Source organism: Neolamprologus multifasciatus, chromosome 6 (genome assembly GCF_963576455.1).
Source record: "Neolamprologus multifasciatus chromosome 6, fNeoMul1.2, whole genome shotgun sequence".
Lineage (NCBI taxonomy): Eukaryota > Metazoa > Chordata > Actinopteri > Cichliformes > Cichlidae > Neolamprologus > Neolamprologus multifasciatus.
This window is the reverse complement of record NC_140444.1, coordinates 38995866-39018365: the sequence shown is the minus strand read 5'-3', so window position 1 is coordinate 39018365 and position 22500 is coordinate 38995866. Positions and strand designations below refer to the sequence as shown.

Genomic DNA, 22500 nt, shown 5'->3' with positions numbered 1-22500 from the left:
AATACATGTACCGCCGTTACGTATTTAAAATACAAAATATGAGTAACTGTATTCCGTTACAGTTACCGTTTAAAAAGGTGGTATTTAGAATACAGTTACTTTGTTGAAATAAATGGATTACACGGTAGATATAGATATATATATATATATATAGATATATATCTATATATATATATATATATATATAGATATATATATATATATATATATATATCTATATATATCTATATATATATATATATATAGATATATATAGATATATATATATATATATATATATATATATATATATATATATATATATAGATATAGATATATCATAAAAACCCCTTCAGTGCTTTTCTTTCTCCCCTGCAACACTTTCAAACTGTCAAAGCAATTTACTCCTTGTTAGATTGTGTGCAAGAAGGAAGAAGAGAAAAAACAGAGTCAGAGGGGAGTTGTTCTTTTCCAAAGGTCATTGATTCCCACAATAGAACTAAAGCAATTACAGCTGAAGCTCAGACGGTCCTTGGACATGTAGATCCCTCGCCACTGGCTTTGTGGGCGGTGTGGTGTTGGTGGGTGGGGAGGGGTCGGGGGAGGGAGCGACTGTAATGTCCACATTTTGACGTTTTTCTCGAAATAGAATTACGACTTTAATCTTTCAGCTTTATTCTCAGAATGCTCGGTGATATCTGTGTTTCTTCGTGTGGCCCTGATACTCGTAGTACTTTGTAGTTACAAACAATATCTGACCATTTAAAACAGTTACATGTATTTTCATTTTCTCTGGCTTTTTCTTTCTCATCTTCTTCACCTCCTTCACCACTACTCCCCTTCTCATCCCTCTCATCCTTTTCCTCGTCACATTAAGCCTCACTCCTGAACTGCAGTTAGGGGTGTAACAGAACAAGACCTACTTGATCATGATGCATTTAATCTCAATATTGTCGCACGTTGTTATTGTCAGCTGACAAGAGATGGCTAAACAACAACATAACTTACAAGCTAACGTCATACTGAGTAACAGTTTGATTACGTTGAGTTTATTTGCTAAATGTCACATTAGGCGAGGTTAGAGCCATTTCAGAAAAGTTTCAGTAACAGCAACCACAGTCCTGCATAGCTGAGCAGGAGTGGGTGGCAGGCAGGACCACGCTGTGATCTGAGATACAAGGCGGAAAGAAGAACGCTTTTTAAGAAATAAATGTCATAAGGTGGGAAAATAAACTTCCTGTCTGAACTAAGGAATGACAAAAAGTGAGTGTGAAGCCAGGGAAGACACAGTGCTGTGAAAAAGTATTTTCCCAGAGGCCTGACTTTGGAATTCTTTGCATATTCATGACACTTAAATATTTCAAGTCATCAAACAAATGTTAAAATTATATAAAGATAACCTAAGTACATACAAAAAATGTAATCTTTCTATAATATTTTAATTGAAGGGACCGTCCCGACCCTCCTTGTTAATAATGAATTAACTGTGATTGGCCACATTTCTGGGAAAGCTGAGTTCAGCTTCACTCAGAAGAAACTCAGAAACAGATGAGACAACGCATGGATGGAGTCTACAGTAAACAACATATATACACACCAGTGAAAGAACAAAATAAATTTTAAGTTAAAAAACTGTTGTGTAAGAGTGTTAGACTTTGTGTTAATAAATAACACGTGCACTATAAATTTAAAAAAACAGGTGGGTGGAATCATATTTGTCACATTCATCTTTCATCTGCCACAGAGTGAAGTTATTATTCAGTTTTATAGAGACAGGAATGATCACCTGAAGCAGGTTGAACCAGTCTGAGCTCTGTAGCCTCGGTAGTGTGGAGCGTCTCATCAGCTGTCCCTGATGGAGAGCAGTTTGTAGCTTGTTCAGTGACCTCCTGGTACTCACTGACTCTGATGGTTCCAACTTTGTGATTCAGTTTGTTGTTCCTGCTGGCGTCTCTGCACTGATGCTGCCCGGTACACAATCTATCAATACATAGTTTATCAATACAAGTATTAGATATATTAGTCACAACTATGAAGAAACTATAAAGGAAAAACCTGAAATGTAAGAAACTACAGGAGCATTCACCGCAATGAGACCAACCCCCAAAACAAGTTTCACAGGTGGTCCACTGACACTTTTTTTTTTTTTATACTAGTTTTGCATTTGGCTACGGTCACTTTGGTAGCGTAAGGCGATACTTGGACTGATGGACTAATCCTTGTATAGTGTTTTTCTACTTTACCTGACCACTTAAAGCGCTTTATGCCTCATTCGCCCTTTCATACAAGCACTTTCTTTCTATTTAACATTCACGTGCATTCACACTGCAGTGGATGCAATGGAGAGCAACATGGAGTTAGTATCTTGCCCAAGGATATTTGGCATTCAGAGATAAAAACATCAACCTTCCAATTAATAGACGACCTACCTCTTGAGCTATAGTCACCCCCTAAACCTGGACTCTAGAAAGGATGTGCAGGTAGTCCAAAACCTCCAGGATAGCACATCAATATTGACATTTTGCTACCATCTCAGTCTCAAGGGCCTGGAGGAGATTTCAGGAAACAGGCAGTAACTCTAGGATAGCTGGACAGGTAACTGTACAGGTGCAGTCCTGTAGCAGAAGTATCTGCTCCTTTGTGCAACGAGGAACAGAGCCCTACAAAATAACCTCCAACTGGTGTGAATGTCTCCAACCAAAAGCTCCTGAGGAAAGCCTGAGGGTTCAGCGTCCTCTAGTGGGCTCTGTGAACACTGTCTGGCACAATGGAGGCTTACTGGCATTTGCCATAGAATACAGGAATTGGCAGGCCCACCATGGGCACCCTGTGCTTTTTGCAGGTACACCCTGAGCACATGTTGCAAATGTGCAATGGTATGGAGAACGTTCTGCTGCCTTCATTCAGCATAATGTTCTGGGGAGGCACAGCCATGAAGGGCCACACATGCACAGACCTCTGCAGGCTACTTAATGGCACCCTGACTTCCATCAGGTCCCGGCTGTACTCCTTGGATCCATTGTCAGACCCTACACTGGTAGAGTCGGTCCTAGGTTCTTCCTGGTGAATGACTATTTCATGTGAGCATGCAGGCAGCTCATTGATGCCCAGGTCCAGATCCCCTGAGAGGAGAACCCTCCCCACACCCAGGATGGCGTCTGTCATCTCATTCGGAGCCCTTATGCTGCACATGGGGGCCACACAAATCACTGAGTACTGTTTTGTGTTACAGTGAAGTTTTTGGCTGCCAAGTTCCATAATTTCTTCGTCTTGATTTTCAGCGTGAGTATCTGTAGGTAGTACAAGGGGCAAAACAGGCGTCTATAGCTCAGCCTGCAGGGGCTCAGCCTGTAGCTCTCCATGAGACTTCTCTGTGGGTATCTTCTGGTTTAAAAACAGTTAGCCCTCACAGTGAAGTCATTCTCACCCACACACACACACACACACACACACACACACACACACACACACACACACACACACACACACACACACACACACCAACAAGAAGATTGGTGATTTATGTTTCTGAGCATTTTCATATTTCTGCGTCTCAGGTGCTATATGTTCTTTTTCCTTTTGTTTTTATTAGAGATGCAGCATTGGTACATTACATTGTGCATTTCTATTTGTGTGCTATCCTTTTATTATATTTTCTCCTAACTTCCCTTTTTTCTGTTCTTCCTGTCAGCTTAGACATTGTCAGTTTTCAATTCAATTATATTCATATAGCGCCAAATCACAACAACAGTCACCTCAAGATGCTTTATATGGTAAGGTCGACCCTACAATACTACATGCAGAAGAAAACCCAACAATCATGTGACCCCCTATGAGCAAGACCTTTGGCGACAGTGGGAAGGAAAAACTCCCTTTTAACAGGAAGAAACCTCCAACAGAACCAGGCTCAGGGAGGGGCGGGGCCATCTGCTGTGATTGGTTGGGGTGAGAGAAGGAAGACAGGATAAAGACATGCTGTGGAAGAGAGACAGAGGTTAATAACAGATATGATTCAATGCAGAGAGGTCTGTTAATACATAGTGACTGAAGAAGAAAGACCCAGTGCATCATGGGAAGTGCTCTAATAGGGTGATATGGTACTACAAGGTCATTAAGATAAGATGGGGCCTGATTATTTAAGACTTTGTATGAGAGTAGCAGGATTTTGAATTCTGGATTTAACAGGAAGCCAATGAAGGGAAGCCAATATATTATTACATTGTCTTATTATATTACATTATATTATACATATAATGTAGTGACTGGAAGAACACTGATAGAAATCAATCAATAAACAGATAAAATAAAAAGAGGAGCCTCTAGAGAATTTATAAAATCTTGGAAAAGCAAAATGTTTTTGGCACATTGTGCATCCAGATCATAATTCTGATTGCAAATGCTGCCAAACAGAACAGGATTTAAAAAACAAAGAAACTGCCAAGAAGGCCTGACCATGCATACGACAGCTAAACGACAGAGCCTTGATTTCAGAGGACACAGTGATAAAGACTTAATTGGAGAAGATTCAGAAGTAAACTGAAGCTTACTACGCTTCCTGAGAAAGTGCTCACACCTGCTGACATAGAGTTGTTATACATTCTGAGCACTGACCTGAGGGGATTGCTCATTTTAACCAGCTTCCCATGAGCGTACAGCACTGTGACTACAACAGACCAAGCAGTTAAATGTTTTCCTCTGTAAATATTCTGGACATTAGAGGTGAGACAGCGTGGACGCTGTCACTGTGGGTGGGCTGAACTGGGCGCAGACAGGGGTAGTCAGTCTTTTTCATGCTGCAGATTTTTCCACAATGGAGTTTCTATTGCACTCTTCTCATTATGTTGATAGTTCCACAAAGGTAATATAAAATATCTAAATAATATGAAATATTTGGTAGCAGAAAGCTGTTGACACCATGTGATGGATGAATGTATAGTTTTTAAATTGAATCTACCTTTAAATCCACAAGATTGTTCTGCTGGTTTTTCGCTCTCGCATGATCGTTGCCCTCGCCATTATCCTCTTACCTTATGACTCACACAGACGCCGACACATGCACATTCAGGCTGCTGTTGATTAGCCAGCACTCTCCCATGACCCTTTGCTCATGGCCTCACTATGAGGGGTTGTGGGTAACAGGCTAGCACAGCAGGGCTCTAATTTAATGAGGCAGATGGTTGTCTATGTGTGTGCAGAATAACTGCATTAGTGTGTGTTGGGCGTCGTAGGAGGATCCACAGCAGGGGTTTCTCTCAATAAATGTTGCCATGTTAAATCAGTAATTGGTCCTTGACACAACTCTCTCACTGTAATACGTATTACAGTGAGAGAGTGCAGAAATCAGATATTCACGAATTCTTTTAAGTTCCAGACAGTAGAGACATTATAGAGGTGGAGCTTTGCTATTAGAACAATGCCATATGTCACAATAATGTTGATCCTAGAAAAAAATAGCTCTGGAAAAAAATTGGCTTAAGATTGTCACACAGGATATATCAACAGATTATATTAGTTGTTAACCTTTCTGTTTTTAAAGCAGCTACCTGTATTTTGTGATGAAGGTGTTGTTCAGCCCAAGGAGCTTGGAAAGAAAATCGTCTGAACTTCTGTAAGTTTTCTTGAAGACGTTTCATCCCAGAAGCTTCTTCAGTTCTAAGAGCAATTGGCTGCGAGTCCCAGATTTAAGCCCTATGGGAGTGTCCGAAAGAGGGACATGGACCCCCTATTGATCCTCTAACTAACTAAATATATGAAGTGTTAAATGTGATATGTAGTCTGAAGCAGTGATGTGGTGGCTGTAGCTCAGAAGCTAGAACAATCTGCCAGTTGGAAGGTCAGCGGTTTAGTCTTTACCTGGTCCTGTGTGAGAGTTAAAGTGTCCTTGGACATACTGAAGCTCAAAGTTGTTGTTTGTTGGTGAGCTTGACAGACACAAAGTGCTGTTTAAGTTTGAATAAATGTGGCTTGTAATAAAAAGTGCTCTGAATGTGCAATGAGACTAGAAGTGAAATAAATAATGAAAAAGATGTGAATGATACATTTGTTATAACATTGTTGGTATTTACATTATTGTGTCTTAACAAATTATCCAATCAAGCTATTTAGGGGAAAACACAAACATCAAGATAAGCTGTGGATGTCAAAGTGCTTAGAAAACACAGGCAAAGACTGTTTTTACAAGGTACAAAGATTTAGAGGCAGCTTAATCACAAAGTGTGATAGTGTTTTATGTGTGTCTAGATTATGAACACTAATTTGGGGTGGCTGTAGCTCAGGTGGTAGAGCAGGTCATCTACTGATCGGAAGGTTGGTGGTTCGATTCCTGGCTTCCCCTAGTCTGCATGCCAAATATCCTTGGGCAAGATACTAACCCCAAATTGCTCTCCGATGCATCCATCGGAGTATGAATGTGTGTGAATGTTATCTAGAAAGCACTTAGAAAGATGTGCTTGTGCGAATGGGTCTGAATGGGTGAATGCACAAGTTGTGTAAAGCGCTTTGAGTGCTCAGATGCTCAGATGAGTAGAAAAGCGCTATATAAGAACCAGTCCATTTACCATAATTGGTAAATTATTAACTAATATTAAAAAGAGTAGATAAATTCGTCATTCTCCATTTGGAGCATGTAGATAGAGTTATTGATGGGAACTTAATGTTTGTTTGTGTGTTTTATAACTTCTGCTTTCTTTTTTATTTTTAAATGTATTTTGTTTTTCATTTTATTTATATTTGTTCAAAATAAAGCTGTCAATCAAAAATGTGAAGTGTTTTATAAATAGCACTCCATGTTCATGTGCATCATACTTATTGGAGATGAAAAGATAACTGAGATACTGTAAAAACAGTTTATGTGTCTGGCTGAGTGTGGGTTTCCTTTCAGACAGACATCTGATTATCTCTGGGCTTGATGATAGAAAAAGTATTTTGATTTGGATCAAATTAATCCCGCACTACGGATTTCGTCAGATACATAACAACTTTACAACTTTTTTATGTCTATGATTAAATCTAGAAGTCATCTTTACAGACTTTTGTTGAATTGAAAAACTGTTGCCTGTGTACTAGGATGTTTTGAATTGTTTGGCAAGTCCAACACAATGAGATGGCCAACAAGACAACGGTTACAGGTAAAGGAACCCTGAGACAGGCTGAAATAAAACAAAAAACTATCTGTATTTAAAAAATGAGGAAGAAAACACAAAATCCAAATAACAAAATGTTTCACAAGGGGAGAAAAAAATAGCTTCAGCTAATAAATGCAAGGCATTGGGGGTAAATAAACTACAAAAATAAAACAGGTGCTAAATAACCATTAACAGGGAAAGGCATAAAATTCTATAACAGAGGGGGAAAGACGCAGGAGGACTAAACCCTCTGAAACAAACAGAAACTGGAACAATGAAATAAAAGATGAAAATACAGTGCTAAGAAAAAGTGTTTGTCCCCGTCCTGATTTCTTTCTTTTGTTGTTGTATATGTTTGAGGTCATAAAACACATTTTACTATTAAACTAAGATAACTCAAACAAATCCAAAACAAAGCTTTCAAACAATAATCAAGCCCTCAAAGTACCCAGAACAACATCAAATAACCCAGAACAACATCAAAGAACCGAGAACAACCTCAAAGTACCCAGAACAACATCAAAGAACCCAGATCAACATCAAAGAACCCAGACCAACATCAAATAACCCAGAACAACATCAAAGAACCCAGATCAACATCAAATAACCCAGAACAACATCAAAGAACCCAGAACAACCTCAAAGTACCCAGACCAACATCAAATAACCCGGAACCAACATCAAATAACCCGGAACCAACATCAAAGAACCAACATCAAAGTACCCAGAACAACATCAAAGAACCCAGAACAACATCAAAGAACCCAGACCAACATCAAAGTACCCAGAACAACATCAAAGTACCCAGGACAACATCAAGGAACCCAGACCAACATCAAGGAACCCAGAACAACATCAAAGTACCCAGAACAACATCAAAGTACCCAGGACAACATCAAGGAACGCAGACCAACATCAAGGAACCCAGAACAACATCAAAGAACTCAGAACAACATCAAAGAACCCAGAACAACATCAAGGAACCCAGAACAACATCAAAGTACCCAGAACAACATCAAAGTACCCAGGACAACATCAAGGAACGCAGACCAACATCAAGGAACCCAGAACAACATCAAAGAACTCAGAACAACATCAAAGAACCCAGAACAACATCAAGGAACCCAGAAAAACATCAAGGAACTCAGAACAACATCAAGGAACCCAGACCAACATCAAAGAACCCAGAACAACATCAAAGTACCCAGAACAACATCAAAGTACCCAGAACAACATCAAAGAACCCAGAACAACTTCAAAGTACCCAGAACAACATCAAAGAACTCAGAACAACATCAAGGAACCCAGAACAACATCAAAGAACCCACACCAACATCAAAGAACCTAGAACAACATCAAAGTACCCAGAACAACATCAAAGAACCCAGAACAACATCAAAGAACCCAGAACAACATCAAGGAACCCAGAACAACATCAAAGTACCCCGAACATCAAAGAACTCAGAACAACATCAAAGAACCCAGAATAACATCAGGTAACCCAGAACAACATCAAGGAACTCAGAACAACATCAAGGAACCCAGACCAACATCAAAGAACCCAGAACAACATCAAAGAACCCAGAACAACATCAAAGAACCCAGAACACTTCAAAGTACCCAGAACAACATCAAAGAACTCAGAACAACATCAAAGAACTCAGAACAACATCAAGGAACCCAGACCAACATCAAATAACCCAGAACAAGATCAAAGAACCCAGACCAACATCAAAGAACCCAGAACAACATCAAAGAACCCAGACCAACATCAAAGAACCCAGAACAACATCAAGGAACCCAGAACAACATCAAAGAACCCAGAACAACATCAAAGAACTTAGAACAACATCAAAGTACCCAGAACAACATCAAAGAACCCAGACCAACATCAAAGAACCCAGAACAACATCAAGGAACCCAGAACAACATCAAAGAACTCAGAACAACATCAAGGAACCCAGAACAACATCAAAGAACTCAGAACAACATCAAGGAACCCAGACCAAAATCAAAGTACCCAGACCAACATCAAAGAACCCAGAACAAACCTCTGCTGACTAAAGGAACACACAGACGTGTTCATGATCCACAAGACTTTTTGGAAACTATTCTGTGGAATTATGGCATAATATTTAAACATTTTGAAAGGTTTGCATCCTGTTACATGTGGTGCAAAATGAACAGCATTCCATAAAAAGGTCAAATATGGTGGTCGTAGTATGATGGGCTGCTCTTGCTTTGCTGCTTCAGGATCTGGATGACCGGGCGTGACCTTAAACAGGCTGTTCTCATAACCCTCCAATTTTATAGAAAGAATTCTATAAAGACGACATGGACAACATTCCTCCACAGGGATGTGAGAAATCCATATCGCAAACACTTACTTACTCATCTCGCTGCCAGCAGCACAGCTTATTATTGGGCAATTCTTTTTTCACACAGGGCCAGACAGGTTCAGGTCCATTGTTTTTCACTTAATAAATCTGATTTTCATTTAAAACTGCATGTTGTATTTACTGGTGTTAGTCCGGTTTGTTTGTGATCTGAAACATGTGACACGCTTGCTCATTTTGTTACAACATAATTCTGAGGCTCCTTATCCTGTAGGAGTGAACAACAGTTTGAGCTGAGATCTGTGATGAGCTGTGTGGTTGTGGATGTTTCTGTAGCTGGTGGATACTCGTTTCACTTTTTATCCTTCTTATTTCTCAACTGGGATGCAGCAGGAGATGAGCTTGATGTCTAAAGTTGTCTGATGCTTTAACACAAACACACACCTGCCCGACTGTAGATGCTTGTTTATGTGTGTGTGTGGAGGTGAGCGAATGGTTAGACTGGTGTTTGCTTGCATATTTGAGTGTCTAATAGATTACTGTTGAACACTAAACATTTTGCCTCCCTGTTCGTCTGCTCCTCTTTGCAGCCATGCACCTGTTTGGTCTAAACTGGCAGCTTCAGGAGAGTGAGGGATACGGAGCCTTTGAAAATGGAGGTGGAGGAAGAGACACAACACCCAACACATTTATAGTGTCTACAGACAACAGTGAGTCCCTGCTTAAAGAATTTTTCCTTCCCTTTCTTTTGACATTAAAAGCAATAAAAGCTGTGGAAAGGTTCAAGGCTGGTGGTGCAGTGAGGCAAGAAACATAAAGCTAAGAGCTGAACGCAGGAGCCCAGCTTCAGAGTTTACCACATATTATAATCTGCCACTCACACTCAGAGGTTAGGGTTTCTCTCCAGCCCTTTTCAGTCTGATGTTTGATATCACTTTGATGCTTGGCAGGCACACACACACACACACACACACACACACTGAGTTGGACTTGAACAACACCCTTAACTGGCTTTTTTAAAGATGGAGATGTAGTGACCCTCCTCTGAGTCCCTCTGGACTCAAGGCAGAAAACAGGAAGTGGACAGTACAACTCAAAGCAACCAGATACAAACCAAACAGATTTTCACATCAATAACATGCTTTGTTTTTAAGTTATGCAGTCTGAACTTACTTTTAGTGCTGAAAACCTATTTTGAAGGCAGTGACTAACAGCATTGCAAAGAAACCAGAGAAGTATTGTAAAAGAAAAATCATTGTAACAGGTAACAGAGATGTGGGACAAAAGCCACGGCTGCTGACCTCACCCTGCCAGTCACGCTTTTGTTAAACGTGCAGCTTTTCTGTTCTGTGGTTATTCGCTCTCTTTGTCTGCCTGTCAGACTCTTTTAGTTTCATGTCTTCATTTTCTCAGCTTTTCTTGCCTTTTTTTCCCAATTCTTTCTTTTCTTTTTCTCGCTGCTCATCCCTTCTGTTCACAACCACAAAGCAGTGCTGAATAAAACTTAAAATGAGCGAGATAACAGCAGCACACACCGACTGTTGGAGGATGTTTACTGAAAGCTATGAGGGCTCTGAAATCGTTGTTTGGAAACAGAGAAAAACTGTAAATGTTTCCTTTCTGCTGGCAAAAGTTTGACCCCAAACTTTAAACTTACAACAGTTGAAATATGTGCAGGGATGTGAGTCGAAAACAAGTCACAGATAATGTTAAAGAAAAGAAAGAAAGAGTTAAGCAGGTTTAAATGATTTAGGCAAAGAATGAGTTAAATGGCAGTGGGTATCTGACCCACGTTAAATTCATGGACTGGACATACACACACCCACAACCACCTACACACACACACAATGGACAACCGTACCCTCAAACACACAATAATAACATGGACTGAACCACCACTCACAATCACCAGCACTTTATAGCCTCTGTAGAAATTATCCACATATCTCACTTATCTTAACTGCACTACTGTATAGTTCTGTGTAAATAATCATTCTGTACATACGATCATTTTTAATCCTACAACTGTTTATAACCCGCATAGTTCACATTTCTGTATAACTGTATGTCTCAGATTTCTGTATAGTTTTTTTCATATTTATAGCCTGTACATAGCTTGTACTCACTACAGCCTGTACATACTTATAGTTATAGCATATTCATAACATACTTCATACCGTGTACATTATAACATACCATAATAGACCCATTTCTGTAATATACTTACATATCTATATTATTGCTAATATATATTGTAATATATCTATATCACTAAAAGCACTTCTGGATGGATGCAAACTGCATTTCGTTGCCCTGTACCTGTGCATGTGCAATGACAATAAAGTTGAATTCTATTCTATTCTATTCTATTCTATTAGACAGCAGATCTCCACTCCTGTGTGTTAGCTGTTATACACAGGAAGAGTGAGGAGAACTACAGAAATATCAGGGGTGGGAATCTTTCTCACATAAGAAATCATAGTTTGTGTCTTTGAGTTGAACACTTGTGTTATATGCAGCATGTCATATCAGCGTAGCTAATGCATATCACAGGTAAATATTCACACTCACACATCTTGACACACCTGAGAACACACTCTAGCTTTACTCTCTGCAAACTACACTGAAGCTAAAGAAACACAAACAGGTGTATGTGCCATGACTCCTTTGTGTGAAGGAACCTTTTCTCAGCATCAGTTAGTGTTAATGTCACAGTGCACGACTGACACATTCAGGGACATTCAGTAAATCACATTGTTGCAGGTTTAAGGGCGTCTTTGCCTTAACAGTGTGGCAGTTCTGAAATAACATTAATAACCCAACAACCAAGTCAACTCATAATCCAGTCCATTACAGTAAAACACATTCTGTCAACTTTTAGTAAGCTAAGGTTAGATTCTATAAAACATGGATCATTGACGTTTGTCCTTGTTGTTATGGCCCTCCCAGTCTTTTCTTTAATGGTTTGTGTGGTAGGTGTTCCAGGTTCATTGTTCCAGATGTTATACCTGCAGATTTTTGTTGGGGATTATTCTTTACCCTCTTAAAAGGACGACATACACTGGAGTTTCTGTGTGAGGTATGGGGTATAGGTCAGGAGGAAGAACGTGTCATCTACTAATCAAAACAGTGGTGGTGGTTCAACTCCTGGCTGCTCGAGTCTGTGTGCCAAACATCCTTGAGCAACATATTAACCCCAAGTTGCTCTTGGTTGTGTTTCCTGGAGGCTGAATGTTGGATAGAAAGCACAGAAAAACATAGCAGAAGTGAACGAGGCAGGTTGTATAAAGCATCCAAGGTGCTTACACAACCTGCTCTACAAGAGTAGAAAAGAACCAGCCCAACTACCATTGACATGTATAAGTGTTAACCACGGGGATCAGCCATGTAAGCGTTTCATGTCCACCTGACGGAAACACTGAGTGCCGACACTTTCAGCTTTTGTTTTCTTTTGTGGCTTTGCACTCAAAAGAAAACCTTAATTAACCTGTAAGAAATGAGTGTTATTGACCTTAGAGCTGAAGAAGCTTCTCGGATGAAGGTGAAACGTCTTCAAGCATCTTAAAGAAGTCCAGACGCTTTTCTTTGCAAGCTCCTTTGACTGCGATGACCTGGATGACTGAGAACCTTCACAGACACTATGAGTGTTATTATATGTTCACTTGGGGAATGTTTTCAACTGACCGAACATAATCATTTCTTCTGCAGTGAATTTTCTGTAGTGAACACAGCCAATGTAACCTGTCTCCAGTGTCTGTTAGCTATCTAACAAGCACTGGTGTTATCTCCGATGTCGATGATGGACTGTGTTCTTCCTACGTAGCCATGATGGTGGCTTTTAGAGCATCTCGTGGATTCAGTTTGATGTGTTTTTCCTTCTGCAGGTAAGATGCTTTTTCTAGAGAACAACACCATAGACACAGGAGAGGTGGATGTGGGGAGACGAGCCATACAAGATATACCTCCAGGTGAGCTGTGCACAAATGCACATGTGTCGGGATCTGCTGTGATTAATACTCTGTAAACTCAGTGTAACATTTCCAACACCCCACGCCAACTCGTAGGATTCTTACGTCGTGCAGTGGAATCGTTCTGTGTTTCACATGTTTCTGTTATCAGTGAGATTCTAACAATTCAGCTGAGTTACTTAAATCTACTACAAAGAGGAACATAATCATATTATAATAATTATACTTGTAAACAAGGCAGCACAGAGGCGATTAGCACTGTTACACACAGCAAGAAGGTCCTGAGTTCAATACCCACACCTGCCCGGGGCCTTTGCGTGGGTTCTCCGGGTTCTCTGGCTTCAGTCCAAAGACATTCATTATCTAGATTGTGAGGATGGAGTTATAAATATTCCACATGTGATGAACTCTGCATCTGTAGCACTGCAAATGAAATCACCAGTTTTGTTTACTGGTTTTCACTTTTGACATTATTTTCGAGAGTGTCACAGTAATAAGCCTTAAAGGTTAAACGGCTTTCTTGAAATGAATTCATTTGCCACATATTTACGAATAAGATGCAGTAGTAACTTGTTGTGCTACAACACCACACACAGTTGATGGGAAATGAATAACACATCACACTGTTTTTATAAAGACCACTAACACTGAGAAGGCGCCGTTTCTGAAAGTCAGTTGGGGGGTGTTAATATTGAAATCACTGACGTTAATGTTGTTCTGTTTCTTTATTCAAGGTGTGTTTTGGAGGTCCCAGCTGTATATCGACCAACCACAGTTCCTGAAATTCAACATTTCCGTGCAGAGAGATGCTCTTGTTGGTGTGTATGGACGCAAAGGCCTACCACCATCACATACACAGGTAACACGCGAATGCAGATGTTACCAGGACTACTTTACTGCACCAACATATTGGAGAGTGGAAACAGTGCATGAAGTGATATTTCCACCATTTGAAGTACTAATGAAGTAATGTGTAGCTTTAATCATTGATTAAATTTCGTATTGATTTTAAAATCTTATTGCTCACTTTTAAAATCATAAATAACACCGCGCCCAGCTAGCTTACGGATCTCCTCAGCTTTTATACCCCTGGGAGAGCATTTAGATCAGCAGGACAAATGCTCCTGGTGCGACCTAGATCTCGGCTCAAGACCAGACCGCGCATTCGCCGCTGTCGCACCCTACCTCTGGAATAACCTCCCCCTAGCTATTCAGGCGTCTGATTCAATTCATCTTTTAAATCTCGGTTAAAAACGTATTTGTTTGGCCTTGCTTTCCCCGCCTCCTACAGCTCGCATTTTTAGTGTACTGGAACTTATCTTTATCACTTTGTTAATGTTTATAATGTTTTAACCTTCAGCATTGTGTGTGGGCTTCACTGGTGCCTACTATGCCTGGTGTATTATTGGTTAGTTATGTCACTGTTAGTATATTTTATTTGTATTTTGTGCTTTATATTTGTATTTGTACTTAACTCTGTGAAGCACTTTGGCATACCTGTGGTTTTTTAAATGTGCTATATAAATAAAATTGTATTGTATTCAAACAGCAGTGATAGAAAATGACACCTGAGTGATTTCCACGTTGTCATGCTATGACATAGGTTAAAGTTTTTACCACTGAAGTTAACTTTTGCCATTTGGCAGTCAGCATTGACTTTTAAGAGACTGCTAATATATCCTCTGTGCCTCTATGTCAGCCTTTCATCGTTAATAACATTCAGGGCTCGTGAGTGCGACCAAATATTTCAATGGTGCGACTAAAAAAAAATCCTTGGTAGCACCAGTGCAACCAGCTGTTCCAGTAAAAAAAACCCTATCGTGTGTGCCAATCAGAGATAGTCAGGGGCGGGACCTCTGTGATTGGCCGTGGTGCTGTAGTCGTCCTGTAGTCCTTTGTGTGTACGTTTGAATATACGCTTGAATAAAGCGATATCGATTCATTAAATCCTGAATCGACTTTTAAATATAAACTTATTTTGTCAGAAACGCCAGAATCTCAGGTTAAAATCAAACCATCAAACAGTAAATGAGAGCAGGTAACGGACCCCACGCATCAGAATCAGCTTTGTCTTTCGCGGTGGCACACATCATGTGTTTCTGTTTATGCTCTGTCACGTCTGAGAGGAACATTCATCTATAATGTAAATACAGATGAAAGGGGCGTCTGTCAGAAGGGTTAGAAGCTGTTATGCATTCAGCATCCAGAGCTGACTCATTTAATTGTGGTGTATGTGTGCAATAGTTGCCATGGTAATGTAGGTCATGACCCTGGGATGAGATTTTGTAGGCAAAGGACGACATGATGCAGCAAAGAAATGTTTCCAGCTGAGACGATATTGCTGTTTTTATCTTTACGCCTCAAAATGAAATCTGACTGAATCAGTGGCTGCAGCTGACGTCTGTTCACTACTGTAACATTTAGGACAGTTTGTCGTCAGCCTCCCTCGTTCGTCTGACTTTTCTGCTTTCAACAAATTTCCAAAATGCTCAGAAAACCGCATGAAATCAACACAGGAACGCCGGCGCCGTCCTAGTGGCAGCCTAAGGTAGCTGCTCTCCGACTCTGATTCTGATTCAAGTTATAAATATTTCACAGGCAACTTTCCAAGTGAGTCCAGTGCTTCATAACTCTCAGTTAGGGATGGGTACCGGTATCTGGTGCCATGATGGCACCGGTTCTGACATAAACGGTAGTAACCAGACCGAAAAGCAGCGCACATTTCGGTGCTTTATTTCGGTGCTTTTTTTTCCTGGGATGTGATACACTTCGAATTGTAGCCAATCATTTTACGTTTCCGGGGATAGTAGGCGGGTCCAGGTACGTACGTTCTTTTAGAGCAGAGCTACAGATTAAAAATGTCCAAGACGAAGCGGTCAAAAGTCTGGCTGTACTTCACAGCAAAAGATGCAAACTCAGCAGCTGCAACAAGTGCTTTAAGCTGATACTGTGGAAAGGAGGTAACACCTGAAATCCGATGAAACACCTGGCGACGCATAGCGTCTTTTTTTAAAAGCCGAGAAATGCGCCGTATTTGATAGCTTGCTGCGAGACCTCACACCGAGCGCATCTACTGCAGGTGTGGTGCCTGTTATCGACCCGGAGTTAGCAACATCCCCCAAAAAGCTGAAGAGTAGAGTCCTGGCCCCTAGCCCTGCCAGTGTAGCAGAAATGATGAGGATGATGATGCAGCAGCAGCCGTTCTTCTCTGCGTGAGTAGCTTAATGTTGTTCGTGTTTAATTTACGTTGAGTAGGCTAACCACGTTATTACATTAATGCATGTAAGGTGAACTAGCCAACATCATCATAGCTACATGCGGCTGTCTTCTTGTTTGATGGCAGATACTCCCTTCACCCTGGACAAAAAGGCTAAAATGACCAAAGAAAAAGTGGAAAACAGTTAAACATGAGAGGTTTTTGGACAAAGTTTGTGTTTTTTCCATTGTTTAAGCTGCTTCCAGCCAAGAGTGATACCATATATGCCCTATAGCTGCAGAAAAGGCTAACATTGTTATCTTTTTACAAAAAAACAGCTGAACATGAGAGTTTTTTGGGACAAAGCTTGTGTTCTCCATTCTTTAAGCACCGGTTCGAGCACCGGTTTGAGCACCGTTTAAGCACCGGCACCGTTTCAAAAGTACCGGTTTGGCACCGGTATCGGATAAAACCTAAACGATACCCATCCCTACTCTCAGTCCATAATGAATATAAGCTTCTTCACTAAACTATTCCTTCAATGACACATCTCTGTGTTCTGTCAGAGGACTAATCCACGCAGTCACACAGCTCAGTGTCAGCACTTTAGATGATTTTGCTTCCTGTAAAGTTTTTCCCGTCTGCTCTCACTCATTGTTTTCTCTATTACTGTTGTTGTGAAATGGTCCATTACACACAGAGCGAATTTCATAGACATCTGTTATGTCATGTGACTACTCAGAGTTTTATTGGTGATATATTTAAGATTCACCTAAGACCGTGTGATAACATTGTTTAGCTCAGTGGGATGAGCGGGCGACCGTAGGCTGAGAGCGGCTGGCCAGGACTCGAGGCTGACCTGTGTGTTGTGTTTTATTGTTTTATTTAAAAGGGACAGTGCAGTCTAACATAGTGCAAAACCTGAAACTGATGTAACGCACACAAGTTTAGAGTCATTGCTAATTTTCAACCATTGTCCCTTGTTGGGCTCACAATCACAATGCACATCTTTTACAACACTAAAAAAGTCCAAGAAAAGGCCGTGGGTGGCAACGGGAGGTTTGTTTTAGAACGCACTTCTGACTCCATTGTTAAAAAATCATATGTCGTTTATTTTGTGGAAAATTATAAACAAAAATCAACCAAATAACTTCTTACAACTTAAATTTAAACGAAAGTTAACTTAATTTGCTTTAACAACTTCAAAAGTGGTCAAAAAATCATTTTCTAACCCTCCCGAGTTCCCATCAGACATTTGGCAAACAAAAAAAACATCCTTACCACCCCCCCCCCCCCCCCAGGGTGCTCTTAATCCCGTGATTAATGGGAGGGTCCATGAGCCAATAAACCAATCACTTTCCAAAAACTTTTCTAATAAAATGAATTACAAATTTACATAACAAAACTAGGTCAGCATATTCTTACAACTTTAAAGAAAAAACAAAAATGAATACAAATTGCGTTTTATAAACATTCAACAAAAATGGCCACAACAACATAAATTTTCATAAAACTAAAATACATCATGGATACAACTACAATTAATAGACAATAAATAAAAAAAACAACAAAAAATCATTAATTAAAATGACGACAGCTCTGATTTCCCTTTAACTAAACTTTGACCTTCACTGTAAAGGGTCTGATGTTTGACTTCGGTTGGAGGTGTGCTCCACAGATGGCAAGCTGGGAAATGCTGACTGACCAAATGTAGCTCTGCGATATGAAATCTTACAGTTCACCATGCTCCCTAGTAAGATGTGTTCTCACTGCACTGCCTGATAAAGCCAGTAAGACTCGAGTGTCACACTGACCTGCACTGCTGTCCTTGCAGAGAATCCAGGTACTGTGCAGGGTGACAACAACTGGACATGTTGAGCATCACCTCTAAATCTCAAAGAGCGAGTGGTTCGATTGTCATAGCTGAAACTTTAGGCTAACCCTTGGGGAAAATAAAATGTTTGCATTATTGTGCTTTTTTGTTTTCCAGTATGACTTTGTGGAACTGTTGGATGGTAGTCGACTTATTTCGAAAGACAAACGAGCACTGAGTGACACCGACGCAGGACACATACGTCTAACCGGTTCTTTCGAAGAAGAGTCCGAGGGAGGCCCCCGACATATCCGCTCGGTGAATGTGCACGAGGCTGGGTTCATCCAGTACCTGGACACCGGAATCTGGCACCTGGCGTTTTACAATGATGGACGAAACACAGAACAAGTCTCCTACAACACCATCATCATAGGTGAGACGTGCTGGTTCTTCCTGGGACGTTGCTGTAAGAGTGAGTGCACCTCTTCAAAGCACGTGCTCAACGTATGTGCTGCCAGCTTGTTGTTACAGAAATCTACTGTTAATAATAATAACAACAATTATAATGAGAAACATCAAAGCAGGTTCTGGAGCTCATAGTTATCTGGAACGTGACAGACAACTCGAAGCAACGTTGAGTAAAGCTGCATTCGATTCCTTGATAAGTTATCTCGAAAAATGAGTTTGAAGTGAAAATACAGACAGTTGACTAACAGATTCAAGCCCAGAACTTTCTGTGACATGACAACAACATTTCATCTAGTTTTACTTTTAACCAAACTGGTTGTGTGTTGGGGTTAGCGATGTAAAAATGATTATTCTTTCTTTGTTAACACACTAGAAACCTTGAATGGGCTTTTTAGGGAAATGCAGGCACAATAAATGAATTTGGCAGATAAACCTGGAGAGACTGAGGCGACCTGCAACTGTGATTTTCAATAAATGACAAATATTTAATGTGATACTAGTATGCTGAGAAACCTTCACTGGCACGTGTGTGTGCAGTTTTAATTAGAGCAGAGAGGGAAAGAGCGGTCGTGGTGATTGGATGCATTGATTGGACTAATTGGCTGTAACTATGGTGATAGCAGAAGAGCAGTCACACAGTTTGGTGTGTGTATGTCTTTAAATAATCTCTCTCTCCCACTTTAAATCAGAGTCGATTATGGAGTGTCCTCACAATTGTCATGGAAACGGTGAATGTCTCTCGGGGATTTGCCACTGTTTCCCAGGATTCCTGGGGCCCGACTGCTCTCGAGGTAAACGATTGTGCCTCGCCTACCTCGACACTGACCACGACAAAGACTTTTAATATTTTGCATGTTTTCAGCTGCTCTGTTGAGGTTAAGTGTGCTCCTTAATCAGTCAAGAATAATTGAAAAGTTACACTAAGTATTTATGGGGCACGAGGTTTATAACTGAATAGCATTTTATTGGATATTAACCCTTTAAAACCGGTCAGAGCAGCACGCTCCGTTTTGCGCAACTATTTTTAAATCCCGGTAGCTCTGCAACCACGTGAGCTAGCGCAATAATTTTTTTGCATATGAAACCGGAGGAGTTGTACTTACATCTTATGCCATCAGCTTGTCCTCGGTCACAGTTTCCTTCCACATATAGCTTTGTAAAAACTGCATAAAAAGCACTTGCAGCAACAAAAACATAATATTCCAGAAACACGCTTTGCTGATCCCATCAGCTGTTTGTAACACTTCCTATGTTGGATTAGACATCAGCGCGAACTATCGCATGTCTGCCATGACCTACCCAAAACCGGAAGTGTGTGTCTGTGTGGTTTCTGGGATGCTTAGGACTCATATTGCACTGCTGGAAATAGTTTATTTTGATGCATATGCTGCTTTTTTGCAAATTTGCATTATAATATTTATTTTCGTTTTTCCTGCAGTGTATAAAAATTGGTGTATTTCAAAAATAAAACTATGAAGACACTCAAAATAAATTTCCTGTGGTGGGAAACTATTTTGTGCAACTTTTTTGTATTTACAGTTTTGAGGGATAAGCCTCTTAAATTTATCTAACTAGAAATATATGTTAAAAAAACAAAAACGATTTTCAGTTTTTTTGTAGTTTATTGCACTTTTTTGCAATTTATGTAATTACTATGCACTTAATGCAGACATGTTATTAAAATTTAGGCTGTAATGGTTGTATTGATGTATTGGAACTTGAAATGCTCCCAAAAATGGCTCCACAGCATGTAAACATATAATATAAGCTCTGGCGGACTTGGTTCTATGGTAGGTCTTAAAGGGTTTAATCCATCTTAGTTGTTTACACAGTGCATAGCTTGATGGGAACTTCAGGGTTCAGTTATCTTACTGCCTTTTTTGGGTGATTTAGTAAGTGTGACTTCATGCATGTGTCTGCTGCAGCGTCCTGCCCGGTGCTGTGCAGCGGTAACGGTCAGTACTCTCGTGGACGCTGCCAGTGCTACAGTGGTTGGAAAGGTACCGAGTGCGACGTGCCGGCCAACCAGTGTATTGACATCCACTGTGGAGGACATGGTATCTGCATAATGGGCGCCTGCATCTGCAACACTGGTTATAAGGGAGAGAACTGTGACGAAGGTAAGAGTGTGAAAGCGTCACCGCAGTACTGAAGACTTTCACATGTTGACTCCACTCTGATGTGTAAAGTTATTGATTTAATAAACAGTTTTGTTCCCTCTATAATTCTGTGGGAACCTTTTAAAATGTCACAGTTCAGCAATAACAGCAATAAATTTGATGACTTTAACTAAAGTGACTCAAAATACATCACAGTGAGAATATGCTGTACTGTTGTCTGCTAACCTGTGTCAAATTTGACAGATTTTCATCCACCAAAGTGGGTCAAATGTAGGAATATGTAATTCCTGGGAATCTTAAAACTCAAATTGTACATGTCAGATTTGTGAGTATTTTTATGGCACAGTCTTGAGTCTCTGCTCCAACCACATTCGCCAAGGAGACAGGCAGCTGAAGCAAACGGTTGGACAGTCCCCTGTGTTGTTTTAGATTCAGGATTCAAGATCCTGCATTTGTCACATGCATCGTTATACGAGTGCAACATGCAGCGAGATGTATCCTGACAGGCTCCTCCACATTAAATGAATATATACGGGAGGCATCATGTGTAGTAAGTCAGTGAATTAGGTAAATTACATAATGAAGTAAAATAGACATCCTGGAAATTTTAAATTGAAAATCTGAAAATGTCCATTGTGCAAACGCGTGTTAAAGTTGGTAGATGAGTCAGGCTGGGATGTGTTAGGAGTAAGCCCCGCCTCCGTCACTAATGGATGCTGTGAGAGGAGGGGGCGTGTTCTGGTTTAGGACTGGGATGGCTTGGGGATAGAAGCTCCTCCTCCTCTTTGCTAAAATAGTAAAGAAATCTATTTATTCTGAGCTCAAACTTACTGAGAGCCAACTGACATGAAAACAGAGGCTGTTTGTTCATAAGTTGATTTATCTGTGAAACATGTCCCAGAGTGCAGGCAGCGTTTAGTGAGTGTGATGGTTACACTGTTACCAACTATTATTATTATAATTATTATTTCTCTTGTGTTTTTTGGTGATATTGTTATTTCTGCATGTTCTTATCGTGTCTCACACTTGTGCAGAATATTAAACTCTTAAGTATCACGTGTAGACCTGTCATGGCTACAGGCTGCCTGTGATGCTTTTAACTCTATTTGGACTAATGTTTCCAAACTCTCTGACAAAGGCGCTGTTAGGCTTTACTAACATGCTACAGTTACCTCATCTGGTTCCCATTAGTTTCGGTTTCCAACAATCAAACTGAGAAAGCGCAGATCCATCTCTCGCCTGGACAAAGCTTTATGTTTTTGCCTCCATCTGTCGTCATTATCAGCTGGTATCAGATAGAATAAGAGTCCTAACAGTGGAGCGGGGCTCGATTGCTTCATCAGTAACAAAGTGGAATTGACTGGGACTGACAGCGACTCACACATGCAGCTACACAAGCTCACAAAGTGGAGTCAGTGGATGCTGAAGCACATCGTGTGGTAGAGAGGCTTTCTGCAGATCACTACAGTCACGTGACTGCACGTCGCCTTCAGATT

At 40.4% G+C, this 22500-nt stretch overlaps 1 protein-coding gene and 1 long non-coding RNA gene across 9 annotated transcripts in view; both read left to right on the top strand.

Moving 5' to 3' along the window:
• tenm3 (teneurin transmembrane protein 3) overlaps positions 1-22500 on the top strand; it is a 796285-nt gene that overhangs the window by 682182 nt on the left and 91603 nt on the right. For all 8 annotated transcript variants that reach the window (XM_085163565.1, XM_085163562.1, XM_085163563.1 and 5 more), the window contains 6 exons: positions 10030-10149; positions 13324-13407; positions 14142-14266; positions 18594-18849; positions 19574-19675; positions 20810-21004. In XM_085163565.1, coding sequence (XP_085019691.1) covers positions 10030-10149; positions 13324-13407; positions 14142-14266; positions 18594-18849; positions 19574-19675; positions 20810-21004 — 882 coding nt within the window. The remainder of the gene's footprint in view (positions 1-10029; positions 10150-13323; positions 13408-14141; positions 14267-18593; positions 18850-19573; positions 19676-20809; positions 21005-22500) is intronic.
• LOC146517692 (uncharacterized) lies at positions 324-7892 on the top strand. Its single transcript, XR_014874661.1, has 2 exons — positions 324-2847; positions 2904-7892. It is a non-coding gene; the product is annotated as an uncharacterized LOC146517692 (long non-coding RNA).